The following is a 17327-nucleotide window of genomic DNA, read 5'->3' as shown; positions in this document are numbered from 1 at the left end:
TTGTGTTCAGAGCCCAGCATGCACTGCAGGTGGACCCTGCCAGGGCACGTTACCTCTTCCCCTTGCTCCAGCTGGATCCCAATGCCTTCGGACATCTCACAGCCCTCCCGCTCGCTGCTGCTGGATCCCTGTGGAAGCGATGCACGCTCTGGTCCCAGACAGGTGGTTGTACTGACCCACAGGAACACAATGACAAGTCTTTAACCAAAGCCTGGAGTGGCAAAATCCCTTCTGGCCTACCCAGGGCCACCAGAGGCAAAGAGACAAGATGCTTTGGGCTGTTTTAGCATGACTTCCCTTTGACACAGGGATGCATGGGGCAGAGGAGAATGTTCTTCAGGAAGCAGAAGACCAGGCTGCCCTGAAAGAAGGACTGGGAGAAGCAGTCCACTCACAGCTGTGTGCACACATTGTACCCCCACTCCAAGCACACTGCTTGTAGTGAAGAGGAGGAGGAGGAGGAGGAGGGGGGCTGGCAAGATGTGAAGAGGAAGGACTCTTCCCCCATGCACTGTATAGCCACTCTAATCATCCCATCTGCTGCAACCATAGTCCACTCTGAAAGGCAGAACTGGTGCACTGCAGACTCCTTATGTGTGTTATTCCTGTTCCACATTCCCAGCAAGCCAGGACTAGACTCTGCCTGCTGGATCCAAACCTCTCCCCAACCTCCCTCTCAGGGGAACTTCTCCCTTTACCATACTGGACTCCGCAATCATACTTGAAATAGGACTTGAGTCAGAGTGGTATATTTATAGATCTATATTTTACTTGCATCAAATAATGGTGAAAATATTGCACAAAACAAATGGGATCTATATATGTGTGTGTGTGTATGTGTGTGCGTGTGTGTGAGTGAGCAAGAGAGTGAGAGATTGTTTTTAAGGGGATAGGCTAGAGGAGAAATGAATGGGAGGGAGGCGGAGGACAATGCAGGGGTTGGGGGGTGAAATCCTCCTTTCCCTGCACCTTCCCTGTGACCTCCTCCTGCCCTGACCAATTTTTGTTGCTAATAATATTTTCTATATCTTGTGTTGTGGGGCTGATTATGACCTTGCCCATCCTTTCCTTTTTGTTTTCATTTATAAGGCAGAAAGTCTGGATTCATCTCAACCCTAGACAAGGGACAGCTATGTTTAGAAACCCACCCAGGAAAGAAGACAAGAAAGGGGAGAAAAGAGAGTTGCTGAGACACATGGAAGCTGGCTGCTATGGGGAGTCCTACTGGAAAGCAAATACTGTGCTTGGAAGGACAAAGACCTGTCCTCTTCCATGCAGAGCAGAATAACAGGGTTCACTGGGAAATACCCTCTTTATACCACATTTTTCTGGCAAAATTGCCTTGTTGCAAACAGGCTCTCACTCTGTTCCCTAGCACACCTGGAACACAGGCTGCCCCAGTGTGACCGAGCTGCTGCACTGTCCACAGGCACTATAGGGAATATGGTACCCAGCATGGTCAGAAATGAAGCTCTCCTGTGGGATGCTGGATACAGAACAAGACCTACTACTCCTTGTGTGCCCAGGCAATGGGTTTCTCTGGTGTGTGGGGACAGGGGTTCTGCAGGCATGGCTAGGCATGGGGGGAATCCCCCTGAACACACCCTTTGCTGCAGGCAGGTGTACCAATGCCACACGTAGGTGCCTGCCCTCAGGAAATGGTCTTCTGGGGCAGGCGGTTCCAACACGTGCCAGGGTGAGGTAGGGGCTGGCAGGGCCGCCAGAAATACCCCTTCTGCTCCCCCCCCTCCCCCTCCCCACACACCCACCTGTGGTACAGGCAGGCGCATTTCTTGCAGGGAACAGATGGCACTTGTAATTTCTTTTCTTTTTGTTACTGTTTGAGGGAGAGCAACGAGATTTTCTAAAATGATTGAATGGAGGTTTCTTTGGCATGAGACAGAAAATTTTTAAAGGTATATTATATTTCTGGCTTGTTGTTACAGAAGAATAATAAAGAATGTATTTTCCTATGCTCCTTCTTGTTGAAATGAGGTCTCTGATAGTAACCTTCTCTCTCTCCCCTACTCCCTGCAAAAGCAAACGCTGCAGGGATACAGCCAGCCAAACAAAAAAGCCCCTGAATTTCCACATACGTGTATGCTTGTCTGTACAGAGTGTCTGAACTTGAAATGAACATGCACATATATATATACACACACTATAACAGTGTAATTCCTAGGCAAGCATGTACCTGTAGTCGGGGTAAGGCTGTAGGACTAAATACACCATCAGTCAAGGTGAAACCCTAGATCTGGAAACACACACACACAGTGCTCCAGGGACACAGCCAGACAAGGGCGATTGTGTAACAAGGATAAGATACTGTGGCAATCAGCTCATTACATAAAAGTGGAAAGGGCCAAATTAATCCCTAGCGTAAGAACACAGAAGCCAATGGAGTAATATTCAGGTCAAATTTGATTCCAAAAGCCTTTTTTTTTTTTAAATTAGAGCATAATGTTCAATAAAACCTACAGTAACAAATAGTGAGCTATGGGTTCCCACACCTCCAGATTCCTGACCCTCCTGAGCAAGGTTATTTTGAAATGAATGGAAATTGCTATCTAATCCTATTGCACCCCCAAGTACACAAACTGTCACCCCTAGAGCTAAAAGAGTCTCCCCACCAGCTGTTCACTGGCTAGGCCTATCACACACAGCTAAGAAGTTTAAATTCCCCACTTCTCCACTTCCAGTGCTAAGCATACACAATTCATCACATACTCTTCCTGTGAGAAAAACCTCATCCTGATGCGTGTGGAACCACGAAAGATGTTAAACCCCGCCACAAGCAAACCCTTATGCCACCATACTTGCACTGTTATACTCGGCCACCCTGTTATATTCAGTCTGGTCTTCAGAGAGAAACTGGGAGCAGAACCCAGATATTCTTAATTCAATAACAGCTGAGGCATCTGTTCTGCTGAAAAGGTATGTGCTGCAAGAGAATCACCATTATTGTTTAACAGTATGGTGTCTATGACACATAGTTTAATCTAATTTTGCCATGTAGGTAGAGGAGCACACACAGACACTACTATGCAGTTCATATATTACCAGAAATGTAGAGCAGAAACAACACCAAAGCCAACACACTCATCTGATGACTCTAGGCTTTTTCAGTTCATGAATTACCTGGAAGCAGGTTGTGATTTTCTGCAATTTGATTATCTTTTGCTTAGCAAATGTATTTGCCCTGCATACGTATCTACTCACACACACCTAATACCATACATATAAACATGTAATTATGTATATGTATATATAATACACATAAAATATATAAAATAGAATTCCTTCTCAGTATCTTATCCATCAGCAGCTTGCTGCGCTGGCTGGAACAGTGTTTGCTGGCACTGATTGGAAGCACAGGTCAGAGGGTCAGCTTCTATCCTCTGATTAGATAAGTGCAAGCCCTTGCATGGGATTTCTGAGGACCAAAAAGCCTTCCCTCTGAGAATACTGTGCAATACAGACAAAAGAATAAGCATTCCCTGATGAGTACGGTTACAGAATGGAGTGCAAGTAAATAAAGATTTCCTGTGTCATTTTGGGGAGTTCTCCACATCAATAGCAGCCCTGAAAATCTGGGGACAAGGCAGCATCCTCACAGCTCTTCTCCCTTTAGAGGGTGGGGGAGAAGCAACCGAGAGGGGCTAGACCTCTTCTTCCCACAGTGGCACTGTGCTGCGGCCAGGCAGAGGCCATATGCAGGGCACCTGGAGCCAAGGAGAAAGCAAAGCATGATGCTAAGAATAACTCTGCCTTGTCTAGAGCTTCTGGGCCAGGACAACAACGTGCCTCTCTTTGCTTGGGGCTCCAAGTTGAGATTTGGCCTTTCACATTTGCTTTTTCTCTGTCCTAACTTGGGAATAAACTTGTTTGTTAGAACAGCTGCAGAAAATCAACCCATAAAGGGCACCAAACAAGCAACAAATGCAGGTATTTCATTTGAGGAAATATGCACAGACGATACACTAAGACATTCAACCAACTCTGCATAAAGCTCAAGGGAAATATCCAGAGTAACAATGCTTTGCATTTCTATAGTGCTTGCCTTTGGCAGCTCTCTGGGAGCTTGCAAACATTAATGAATTCACAGAGGCAGAGATTCAGAGAGTATAAAGGCCAGAAGGGACTTTAGATCATCCAGTCTGACCTTCTGTGTATCACACGCTACTTGGAAAGCGTGTGGAAAAGAACCAGAAACTTTATTTGAGGGTGGCAGAAAATGCCTTGCTGTGAAAGCCTTAAAGAGCTCAATCTGTTTAGCTTATGAAACAGAAAACAGAGAAGTTATCCTGTAGAAAGTCCAACAGTGAGTGTTTACATGCAGCTAAGGCGAACCTTCCAGAAAGGCATCTACCTTTGATTTAAAAAACAGTCAAGAGATGAAAAAACCTCTTTTCCCTTGGTACGTTAATACAAAAACTATTCATGCTTACTGTTAGCATTCATGCTTAATATCTCATTTGAATCTGTTTGGTTTCCTGTCACAGGTTTTTGTTATGCTTTTCTCCCCTAGATTAAAAAAACAAATGTTCAGTAACCAGCATCTCTCCCTATGAAGGTACTTCAATCAAATAATCTCTCAGTCTTCTTCTTGGTGAGGTAAGCAGATTGAATTCATTAAGCTTTTTGCTGTAAAGCATTTCCTCACCTCTGGAACAACACCGTAGCCTTTTGTCCCTTTCTTTACAATTTTTCCTCATCCTCTTAGAAGTATGCTCCTCATCCATCAAAATCTGTGCTCTGTATTGTAGATACTACCTGATGATTTCCATACAATATCACCTTTTCCTACTCCTCCCCACCAAACAATGTCTCACAGCACACTCACTAGGCTGCATTGTTCCTCCTTTAAAGATGGAGGAATACGGAAATGCTAGGGCAAAACCCTAACAAGTCATTTTGAGGGAGCCAGATTATGGGAAACTGGTTCTGATCCCACCCATAATCACATTTATAGTAGTATAAATTCACTGGATTTTAAACAATAGACTCCAGATTTATGCAATTCTTGGCAAGAGAAAAATCTAGCCCTTTCTTTAAACTGATGGTCCCCTTCTAGCAGTCTCCACTTTCTCATTCACTCATGGTCTCATATGGTTATCTTTCCTATTTCTCCCACTGGACATAAATGTCTGATTCCCCAGTTATTCTTTCTTTCTCTCTCCCCCTTATTTTCATCCTCTTGTGACTGATCATCCCCTTTTCAGCGACTGCCTCTGACCAGCTGCTTTTCAGATTCTCCCTTCTCTGATCTCCTCAACTGTCACTTCTCAGCTGCCACAAAACACTCCAGCCCCCACATCCCCATCTGCTTTTTAAAGGCTTGTTATCATAAGCAGGGGCTTCTCCGCTCACTCTTCTTTACTTCACAAAACCCAAATCAATCAAGACAAACCACCGTGCTGTCAGAGAGGGGCCCTAACTTCTGGCCTTCCAGGTGCTCTGCTGGAGCTTTCAGCTGCATTAACAAGCATATTTTTATTCAGTCACGACTACAATGATGGAGTGTGTGAATTATATGGTAAAAAGGCTCAGGCTTGTACCCAAAGGGAATGCTGTGGTGAACGGGGAGTGCCCTGAGTGACTGCCCCATGGCTCGCTTGCTTGCTGGTAGTTGTATTATGGCACAGTGAGACAAGGGACTTCAGCTGTTCCCTGCTGATGGAGAAGGGACCGCAGGCTAACAGAGTCTCATCTCTTTGATTCAAGGCACCACCACCTTCTTACAGAGTTTTCAAGCTCCAGCTTAAATGTATTTGTCTTTTTACCTCAGATTCTGGCTAAAGCTGCATTACCCTAACAGCTAGAAACCCTCTATTAGTTTTCCACCCTAAATACTTTCATGGCCTATCTATACTACCCCGTCCTCATACAAGCCGTGTACTTCAGTTTAAATGTTTCCTCCAAGATCATTTATTACAGCAATCCTATCTGCTTCAGCCTTGGCTGCATGTGGTTAAACAAGCTGGGTTCTCCCAGGCTCCTCTCATGAAGTCAGGCTTCCCTTTCCTCTCATCATCTTTCTGTCCTGTCTGTACCTATCTCAGCCTGTATTCCTTTGGCCAAAACTGTAACACAAACTAGAGGAGAGGTCTCACAGGGCTTTGGGTAGGAGCACCAATGCACCCCCATCCCCACTGGGAACACCTCGCCAGGTATGTTCTAGGACAACGTTTGCTTTGTCCACAACTGCATCACCCTACCACTTGCTGTCATCCTACCATCACCTAATACTGAAGTTCTCAGTGTTTTTCTCCTGAGCTTTCTCAGGATATGTTTACCAGAGTCTACCCAGCTGCTTTTTGGCAAGGATCTCAGGATGGAACTTGCCAGACAACAAAGGATACCTGAATTTTATGTGGGCATCAGGGGCCAATACAGCTTACACTGAGGATCCTTACTGAGACTTGGCAAAATGGGCCCAGGAGTTCCCAGATGACACGGGCTGCCTCTAGTCCTGCTTGCTGTGCTCTCTGCCAGATCTCACAGAGTTCCCAGCTTACAGAAGATTTCTAATATTAGTTCTCAAGCATATGACCTTGTCTGCCGTATTACTGAAATTCATTCTGTTTCTGGTACTCCTGCCAAGGTCAAATAAGGCTTTCTCTACAATATCCTGGTCCTTCCCTGTACTATCAATGCCTTCTAGTGTTGAATCATCAGGACGCTTCCTCACTAACTATTGCTGTCTGAGTCAGGGTCTCAGGTTAATGTCAGCAAGGACTAATCCCATGTCTGACCATGGGGGAGTGCTACAAGTAACATTTTGCTAGACTTTGATAGGTGATCTTGCTGCTGCCATCTTCCCAGACTGACTTCTACCTCCCCACCCCTTACAACTCCTCTGCTTTTCCTGATCTCCTCCAGTTTAACTAATTGTTTTTTATGTGGCACTGTATCAAGTGCTTTACTGAAATACAAAGATGAGACCTTTGAAATGTCTTTTGCCTTCTAGGAAAACAATAATCTTAAAGAGAGATATTGTGTTAGTCTGGTACGATCTAGCATTGATAAACTCATATTGCCTGACTCCCTTTCCCCCTAACAGCTTGGTAATAATCATACTTCCCTTCAAGATCTCCTCTAAAGTGCTACAAATATTACAGAGGTCACATTTACAGGTCTGACACTGACAAACTTATTTCTCCCCCTTCCTTAACCCTAACTGCTGAATTTTCACTTTTCCAGCCTGCATGGAGTCACCACTGTGGGTAGAGTTGAAAAAAAATCCTTGCTATAAGCCTGCGTTTCCACATGCCAGCTCTCCCAGGGCTGGAGAGCACCCAGGCTCAGCACTGTGGGTGCTCTAAGCAGCTTGAGCTGCTTATTCCAGTAGTCAGCTTGTTTCTTTCCCCAAGGACAATACTGCTGTCCTCACCAATAACTTGGGCACAGAGTCATCTTTGGTTTTGGCTCAGACTATCGTCTCCTTGATCTTGACTTCACTCTTAATGCCCAGTAGTGGCCTCCCTTCTTATACTCTTTTTTTTTCCAAATAGCTAAAGAATCTTTTGCTGTTTGTTTTAATCTCCTTTACAAGGTCTAACTCAGCTTGATTTGTAAGCAATCCTCACTTTATCCCTACATTTCCTGACCTCTAAGACACAGCTTTCTTTGCTGCCTGTTCATTTTCCATTCCGCGTAGGCTCTCTGCAGAACCAGCTTAAGGAGCCTAAGCAGTTGCCTGTGGCGGCAGACAGATGGAGGGCAACAGAATCAGGCACTGCCATTTACTGAGTCCTCCCAGAAAAGTGAGTTGCACAGCGTCCCTGAAAGCTGAACTGCTCCCTCCCCACACTCCAGACTTTGCACTGACGCCTGTGAAACTAATGCCAAGAGCCAGCAGCAGACACCCCTCCACACACCCGGGGCAAGCAGTGTTGTCCACATCTTGCCTACCTCCTGTACACACAACATCTCTCCCCTGCCTTCCCACTGCCTTGGGAAAGCCCGGCACTTCCCAGGGCTTCCAGGCAAGGGCTCCGAGCCAAGCTCTCCCGCAGGCAGAAGCAGGACGGCCACCTTCCAACTCTCCTTTCCTCTCACACCCTCCATGCCTCACCATCCAACAGTGGGCCCATGCCCACTGCAAACTACCCTGCACCCAGCACCTCCGCATGAAGATTGGCTGATAGTCCTTGTACAGGCCAAGGGTAGGGAGACAAAAAGAGAATGGCTATCAGTACAGCCTCTGCATGGTACAGATGGTGAGCGCACAGCATATGAACATCAGGGAGGAAAAAGGAATATTTCTGGGAATATTATTGCAATAAAGCTCTACGCAAACTGGTCTGATCTCATAGTTGACCCTGTGTTGAATAGAAGGTTGTCTGGAGACCTCCTGAGGTCTCTTCCAACCTGAGTTATCCTGTGGTCTTGAATGGACTTCTGTATCCCATTGAGGAAAAGAAGGAGAATCAAAATGTCTTACGAGGGAAAAGGGCTGGTAGTAGGAGTCCCATTACATAGCCTTATGATAAGGATATTTGTGCCTTAAGTGGACAGGTAGGGCAGGAGAAGCGGAATTCAGGAAGGCTGAGTTTGGTGGTAAAGGGAATGTGTCTTAGGAGCTGTCCTCAGACCTCCTAAGTTTCTGTGGTTCTCACCCTGCTAAACTCAACTGCTTGTGCCTTGGCTGAATTTAAGCCAAACCATCTCACAAGACATTTCCTATAACCTCTGCTGTAGTATTTATCCCCTTCATCCCTACATCTACAGACTGCTTCTGTGATCCCTTGCAGCATCTTCTCACATGACTTGTGGAGTCTCCTTCCCTGGAGACATTCAAACCCCGCCTGGACGTGGCCCTGTGCCCCCTGCTCTAGGTGCACCTGCTCAAGCAGAGGGGTTGGGCGAGAAGATCTCCAGAGGTCCCTTTCAACCCCTACCACTCTGTACCACTCTGTGATTCTGTGACTTTGCTCCTCTGCTGAACACAGGTCATGACATCAGTTATACCTGTGCTAAGGCTATGGTCCTTGCATGGACAACCCTACTTTCCTCCATGTACTTTAGATGCATAGAATCATAGAACTGTTTAGGTTGGGGAAGACCATTAAGATCAAGTCCAACTGTTAAATAGATGTGGGCTGTTGTGGGGGGACACACGTGAGTGAGGCAATGCACTGGCCTTGCAATCACACAAGATTTAGGTTTGCACCCTACTTGGTCGGAGGTGTTAACGCCACTTGCTTGGCAGTGTGTAGATCTTCACACACTTACAAATGGAAGGTCCTGGTTCATTCATGACCCTCGCAGTTTGTCTGTCCCCCTGAATACTCAGTGCATACTGACAGATTCCACACACTGGGTACGCTTCCATGTCCACACAGATTACTCATGTACATACCTGTGTGCATACACGGTGAACGCGTGCAAGTATGTAGGCCCACCAGAGGCAGAAATAAGTGCAAACTGCTCTGTGAGTAGATGCATCTGTGCACACCTGTAGTTACACACACAGATAGGTACCACAGCCACACGATGCACCGCAGAGAAACCATGTATGCAAATACACGCACGCACAAATCCCCTCACACATTGTGCATCTACATGTACTCTACATGCAATGTGCTCCCATGGGCCCACATGGCCCTGGGCAGAGATACAGGTCCCTGCTGATGCTGGCTAGGTAGGAGTTAATGCAAGAGAGGCTGGAAAGGAAATTAAAAGCAAAAAAAAGTTGAAAGCCCAGCACATGATTCTTCTCCTATCACATCTGTGAATCCTGGAGCGCGAGAGTAATTGTCTGCAATGAGTCAGACCAAAAGGCACAAGGAAATGGTTGCCATGACGACTCGCGCACTGCTCTAATTCGGCTCAGAATTAAAATGATTTCAAATAATTTGCAAGCAAAGGGAACATGGCAAAGGTGCCGGGTGCCAATCTAAAAAATCCAGCTATATGCAAGCCTCTCCTGATCTAGTGTCAAGGGCTCTTCTCCCTTCAAGCGTGACAGCCATGGCAATCAGAGGAGCTATAGAAGCGGCAGTGATGGATAACCTTAGGCTAGAAGATTTCTTCTATGCACAGGCAAGAACAGGCTCCTGGGCTGGAGCTCCAGCCTGGAACAGGCTCCGGGACTAGGGATGTCCCAGAGAAATGCCTCACAAGACCCCACAAGAGAAATCACATTGCTCACAGGTTTTTATGGTGTCCTATTGAGAAAATACCTTGAAACAGCTGGTGAGGGCAGGGTCTGGGCACAGGCATGCACCCACAGGGGGGCATTTGCTCTGTACTAGGCAAAGTGCTGCTTGCATGGGCTGAGGAAAGGGGAGTTAGTTCACTTAATTTTTTTTTTTTCCTGGCAAGTGGTGTAGTGTGCAAACTCCAGCACTCAGCTGAGGTTACAAGGAAATATTTGAATTTCTACAGAATTGGCTATTTTCTTTGCTTTTCCCCCAGCCAAGGGCTCACACCCAAGGCAATGGGCAATGTCCACAGGCACAGGGAGGAGGCACAATCCCTGTGCTGAAGATCTTAGAGCCTACGCAGACAGCATAGGCTGTCTTTTCCTTGGAAGAAAAGGAAATTGCTGATGTCCAGCCAGAGTGGGCAGAATGCTATGGAAGATGTCTCACCTATTTTTAGCATTCTTTTGAGGATAAAATAAACTCGTTTGACCCCATTGTCACCAGTTACCATCTATGCATGGAGACATCTATATGGAGTTTTGCAGGCAGATGTTTGCTCTTCCTGCCTGTTCACTGACCTGGCTGGAGGATAACCAACTCTGAACAGGGAACCATGTGGCCCCAGCACCTATACCAAACCTTGGTGAAAGGCAGAGTTTGTAAGATCAGAACCAGTACAAAATAAGGCAACTACCTCACTTTTGTCAGGCTCATAAAACAGACTGCATCTGCCCCACAAACACCTCAAAAAACAGCCTTTATGCTTACAGGTCTCTCCCCCAAGACTCAGTATGTAAAGTAGAATGCAATGGATAGCAGGCAGGCAGGCAGGCAGGTGGATGGATGAAGGATGCAAGAGACACTGGTTTTGGCACACCAGTGGCACCGTGTAACGTTGATACCCTGGCCCATGAAGTATTGCCTCAACCCTCAGGCCAGCCAAACGTGTACCGGCTGATAATGGCCTCCAGACAGACGTCCTGAGAGGTGGAGAAGGCATGGCTGCTGTTAGTACTAAAATCATCAGCATTTCTGCCTTACTGAGTGCCCCTAATACATACTATGACTGAGCACCAAGGCACAGCCCCTTTGGATGTCTCTCATTTTGTCAGATCAAAGGGATGCCTAAGAAACTGCTTGGGCTTTGGGGATTGCCAGGAGGTAATGCATGAGGCAGAAACCAGACGTAGCAGATGATGGGCTGAAAATTGAGTTGAGGCTTATTTCTACCCACGCTACCACTGGATGCAGGGGAGACCATGATTTCTATAAAGGTACCCCGGTGATGCCTTGGGAGCTCACAGAAGTCCCTGCACTGGGACAATATTGGCACAACCTCTGGCATTAAAAGAGGGATGGCATTCCTTCTGAATATCTCAGCACACATTCAAGAGATCAGCTGCTCTCAGGTTTTGTATGGGTAATGTTATGCTGGTTTCCAAGCCAGCCTAGTAAAATAATTTTAATTCTCCAGCTTGGATGCAGCTATTCCCACGTAAAAGGTGTTTATGCTATTGTAGCTTATTCCCATGCATTTCAACAGCTTCTACAGGTGCAAAAGTCACTTTCTAGAGAGAAGGTTGAAATGTTTTATCCACCCAAGCAACAAAACTGTAGGAATACAGAATTGTGTGTAGATTAGTTTGAAAAGGTGCCACAGCAACAGAACTGCTGAAAGAGCCACCTGCACCTCCTCTCTGCACGGTGGTAACAGACAGCAGGTAGCCAAAACTGGGGACAAAGGAAGAAGATGGAGAGGCATCAAGCTGGCCAGTAATCACTTTTCAAATGAAGAGCTTTCATTGGACTGATAGAGACTGGATTTTAACCAGTGGTATAACAGCAAAATTACTTCCCATTATCTATTTTTCAGACTGAATTGATTTCAAATACTTTTGAAAAAAAATCTAAGCTTTTTTGAAAATTTGGTCCTGCTGTGGATACCGAGGTTTTTTGAAAATACTGGCCTATAATAACTCAGTGTCCCACAACTCTCTGTAGAATAAAGACAATATTTCTCTTCTCTCACCCTTGTTTGAGCTTGCCTAGGTCTCTCCCCAGTTACATCTGTATACACTGTTGGTCTCACGGGATAATGATTGCACTGTAGTCCAATCACTGCAGACAAGAACTAACAGTAACTTTCAATATAAACAGAGGAGAGAGCTATCGTATAAAATAAACTTGCATCTCTCAAGTGCCTGTTTGGATTTTTTTAAACAGGCAGCATGGAGCCTCTGCATGCCCTGCGGTTTGCTGGTATCAGCTGTTTCCCATCCCTGAGACACGACAATCTTGGCAAGGAACCTAATGGAAAGAAACCCCTACCTGCCCCTGTTGGGACTGGCAGCCAACCGACAGCCATGTAAGTCGAACGGCTAGAAGGTCAGGCAATGAAAGAGACGTCATACACAGCCCAAAGTGACAGTTAAACTCCTCCACAGATTCCAGCAGCTTCACTGGGGCTTTAAATCACTAAAAGCTTCTGTCAGCAGCTACATGTGATTTCTGCCGTGCAGCCCCTGAGGACCAGAAGGCCCCAGGCTACTGACTCATGGGAGGGAGCAGATGATGGTACTATCTAGGGCAGGACTTGGCTTGGGGAGAGTGCCATCACATTTCCTTATTTTTCATTTCCAACAAAGTTAGTGTGCATGAGATGTACTGGACTGACATCCCAGGAGAATAGCTGCCTTTAATTAATTATAATTAATCATCCAGGCTTTACTTAATGTTTGCATAGTGCTTTGAAGTGCCAAAGCACCATATAGCAGGTAGATATTATTAATTCAAAGAAACAGGTATAGCCAAGACAGGGGTAGGTTCGCCTGTGTGGCTTCCCACCAAAGAGACCACATCAACTCAGCTTGCGCAGGCGAACCCTGCCTTCACTCCACCATGTCCTCTGAGACCTGCAGGTACCTTGAACCCTTTGTCTGTCCCCCTTGTGCCCCAGGTACAGGCGCTTGGCCCACAGGGGAAGAAGAGGGATGGGTGAAAAGGGCAAAGGGTAGGCTAGGGCAGAGGATACTGCTTTTTCCTCCTGAATTTAGCCACCTCCCCACCTGTCCTTGCATGGACTAGCCACTCTAACAGTGAGAAGAGCTTCTTGGTCTCCCCCCAAACCTATTCTGGGGTTCCCTACTGAGTCAAGCCAGACCTCAGCCCTTCAGCCTGCTCTCTAATCACAGCTGACTGCTCCCTCACACCCTGACAGTGTCCAGGCCTGTGTCATCTTCCTGGACATTTGATTTTACCAGTTTGCCTTTCTCCGCCTTGGCTGGAGACTGACATTCAGCTGCCAGAAGAAAAGGGGCCCAATGCTCCCTGTCACTGGCATCTTCCCCATGGGGGTACTGGGGGTGCTCCCCCCGCCCCTGGCACGGCTGTAAATCCTAGAGCTTAATTTTTCATTGCATACGTAGTGAACATTTCAGAGTGCTTACAAATCCCCCCAAGCACCATCAAGTCAAACAAGTGACAGTAACAATCAGTGGCAGAATGACAGGCCAGTTCATACCACTTGCACTTTTATAGGGGCACATAAAAAGCATCTGTTGTTCCCCTTTTACAGAACTGTAACAGCATCTACCCACAAACTACAAGCCTACCCAGATATTTGGCTTTCTGGGAAACAATGCTGGGTACCAAACTGACTTCTGGTAGTATCCTAACTCTAAATGAACACAGTATCAAACCCACTGAGAGCTTATGCCATCAGAATAATAACAACAACAACAATCTGCATCCCATTCTGCTCTGATTGCCTCTTGCTGTGTCTCCACTCACTCCCCTCCCTTCATCTCTCTCCTGTACCCAGGATGGTATTACAGCACTGCCCAGCATAATTTGTGCTGCAGCCTCTGCTGTGGGGTGAAGCCCCCTAGAATCAGGTCCTAGCGACCCAGGATGATTATATTAGTGTGAGGGGAAATGAAGAGAATCCTACATCCTATTCACAAAGCTGCCATCCTCAAGATCAAACAGTAGTGCAAGAGGTAGTGTAACCAGAATTCTTTTTTTATTTTTCCCCACCCCTACTGGCATTATGAGAGATTCAGACAATGAAACTAGTCACTACTGGAAACAGAGATGGTAATATAGTACCTTTTTGCTCCCTGAAACCCACCAAATGTATTGTAAACCTGTGTCCAAGCCAGCAGATGGGACAGACATGCACTCCCACTGAAGTAAATGGGGGCTACAGCTGGGGACCTGAAGGATTTTGGACCCTTTGAGAGACATTATTTCCCTCGGTGCTGCCCTGCAGCCCATATTTTGGATGAAATATGGGTAGTTTTCCTCAAGGCATAAGAAACAGGGAATAAAGAACACCTAGCAGAATGTACCATGTGTGGAAGTAAGAAGAAGATGCTTGTGGTCAGGTGACCCAACGTGCTTGCAAGCAACAGGGACCATGGTACCTCTAAGGAAGGAAAGCAACTGAGGATTAATTGCTATCTTTCAACTTCTGTGGTTATCAGTGAGGAAACTAGTTTGTTCTGTATCATTTCCACAATGACAGAAATTTTACCTTATTGTTACTGTTTAAACACGATTTCTTTCCCTATCCTCTGTTGCTTCCCGTACCCTCCTCTTCCTTCTGCAGAGGATCCTGCCCCTTCACAGCATGTCCACACCATTGATTCAGCACTCAGCATAACTGAGGGGGTGGAAACTCCACAGGGGTTGTGAAAAACACTGCTGGCAGAAGAGAAATGGCTCTGTCAGGGACAGATCCTCCTGCCACTTGTTCTTGCTCCAGTTCTTCCACCCAGAAGTTTCCTCCCTTGTATTTATGCCGAGTGCCATATGAACTGCTTGTGTGCCACTGCTCCAACTTACAGGTGAGGAAAGGGAAGGAAAAGAATCAAGCAAAACAATCTTTTTCTTTTTAATGTTTTTTATCCTCCCAAATTCATGCTTAGAAAAATGTGCCAGTGCTGCATAGAGACCCTTGGTATAGTTTCAATGCTATTTCATCCTCTGCTGGGTATATACTCATAACAATGCCAGCTAGTATCAGTTTTGAGAACAGCTTCTATGACCCAAGCATGTACTTTACATGAACTTTACTGAAACAACCTCTATTTCACAGGGGTCTTGGGACAAACTTCATGATAATTTTCTGTCTTTGGGCTAGAAATGGTGGCATATCAGTGAAAAATGCTATTTCATAACACCCCTCCTTCCTCAGTTGAGTACTCCTTACTCATTGAGTACTTCCTCAATGCTCAGGTGATACTTAGAGAGTACCATTCTCAACTAGAACTTACTGAAAGCCTGGAAATGAAGGAATGCTTCATCAGATGACGGTGTTAAACTGTCATAGTTTTACTGATTAGTAGTATTAGAGACCATTCATTGTATCCTACCCCAGCCTAGGCAAATGCAATGGCTTACTCTCAATCTGAAGGCATCTGTTACATGGCCTTCTCTCAACTGGATACTCCTATAACAAAGTCATTTGGTCTGATCTACTCAGTCTTTCCTTCCACCATACAGGACTCCATTAACACTAACCATTCTTTCACAAGCAGCTTTGCATCTTAGCATGTTTCTGGTGATAATTATTCCATTACCTGTTCCAGCAACCTCTTCCTGAGTCAATGCTTCCAGGTCTCAAAAAAATTCCACTAACCTACATCTTCTCTTACCCCAATAGTCCTACACAGAGCATCTAAGTTGGATATGATGCCAGCATTACTCATTAATGTTGCTTTGTTTCATTAAATGGCTGCTCTGTTTCACTTCTGAATTTACTGTACTTCTGTAAAGGCTGAAGCATTTGCTGCAGAAAATGGTAAAGCTTCAAAAGCTTTGGGGTTCTGTTGAAATAACATGCTTTATGAATTTCCCAAAAGTAGACACACAGTCTAGTGGAAGGTCTGACAAAAGGGGTTTAAAGATCAGATACAAAGGTAAGTTTGGCAATCTATATGTCTGAGTTGGAAATCTAACAACAAGCCCATTCCACCAGCAAAAGTTATTTTTCAGCTGAGATAATGATGGAGATGCATGAACATGCTGTTTTTCCAAAACCAAAATTGTCTCCAGCAAAGAGTTCAAAACATGCACCGACTTCTCAGCCTACTTATGTTCCAGAGAAATAGGCTCAATCCACGAATTCACCCGCATTGATGATGGGAAGCTTCCATTCAAACAGCCAGTTTCCCTTTCAAAAGGCTATCAATCATTTAGTACCTGTTCTAATATTCTCTGTTTAGCCTCGTTTTCAACATCACAAGCTATTGCAGCGTCCATCATCTCCCTTGAATGACAAGCTAACAGCTCTCAGCTCCCACTCTCAATATAAGATGCAACCATTTCATTCAAGATAAAAAGAAAAAACAGAATGTCCTACCTGCAGCAATACCCTTCTTCCCATCCACAGCCACAGCTACAGCTGTGCTCACTGTCACCACTTTTGGCAGGTCACCTCCCTCTGTCAAGACACAAATACAGCAGGGTTGGTTAGCTTACCACCAGAGTAGTAAAATGCAGCAGGAGCAGCTTGCTCACGCTGTTTCACATCCAGGCCGTTGCATACATATGCCTCAACCCTGAAACATCGAAGAGTTTGGAGGACTGCATCTTTCAAGACACATAAGCAACCTAAAGGGCTATGAGTAGATTTTTTTTTTCTTCTAGATAATGTCCCATGATAAAAGTAGCATCCTCAGCATAAAATGTAAAGGACTGACCTCCTCAGTTTTGGGCATATAGAGCTTCTCTTAGGACAGAAAGCTGCTTTGCTTTATGCACCAGCTAAACTCTGTAGACAGAGGAGAAGCAGGACAGGTAGCTCTGACCTCAACTCTTGCACAGCAAAAGGCCGGGCTTATGCCTAGCTCTGTTACCCAAGCCAGGCCAGCACTACAAACTAGAGAGACAGACACAGCACCTCCATTTTAGAAACAAAGTGTTTTGGGACTTCGCTGCCTAAACTCTTTTATGCCCCAGGGTCTTCTGATTATCCTTTAGCTGCTGCTTTAAGCGCCCTGTAGGTCCTGAGACACATCCACCAGCCCCGTGAAGATTTCTTAGCTCCCACAGGGCAGGATAGGTTTAAGCAACTGAACCCCACCTCCCCTCTCTTTGTTCAGCCTGTAATTGTCTATGCAACAGATTCCATTTCTGCATTTTCTTAAAGCGATTAGATTAACTTCAGATGGG

The 17327-nt window shown here is 45.7% G+C and overlaps 1 protein-coding gene across 1 annotated transcript in view; it reads right to left on the bottom strand.

The window, feature by feature from the left end:
• CACNA2D4 (calcium voltage-gated channel auxiliary subunit alpha2delta 4) overlaps positions 1-17327 on the bottom strand; it is a 132844-nt gene that overhangs the window by 54351 nt on the left and 61166 nt on the right. Inside the window, exon 27 of the mRNA XM_075115745.1 lies at positions 16516-16596. Coding sequence (XP_074971846.1) covers positions 16516-16596 — 81 coding nt within the window. The remainder of the gene's footprint in view (positions 1-16515; positions 16597-17327) is intronic.

This window comes from Phalacrocorax aristotelis, chromosome 1, assembly GCF_949628215.1.
Source record: "Phalacrocorax aristotelis chromosome 1, bGulAri2.1, whole genome shotgun sequence".
Taxonomy (NCBI): domain Eukaryota; kingdom Metazoa; phylum Chordata; class Aves; order Suliformes; family Phalacrocoracidae; genus Phalacrocorax; species Phalacrocorax aristotelis.
This window is presented reverse-complemented; position numbering and strand designations above follow the sequence as displayed.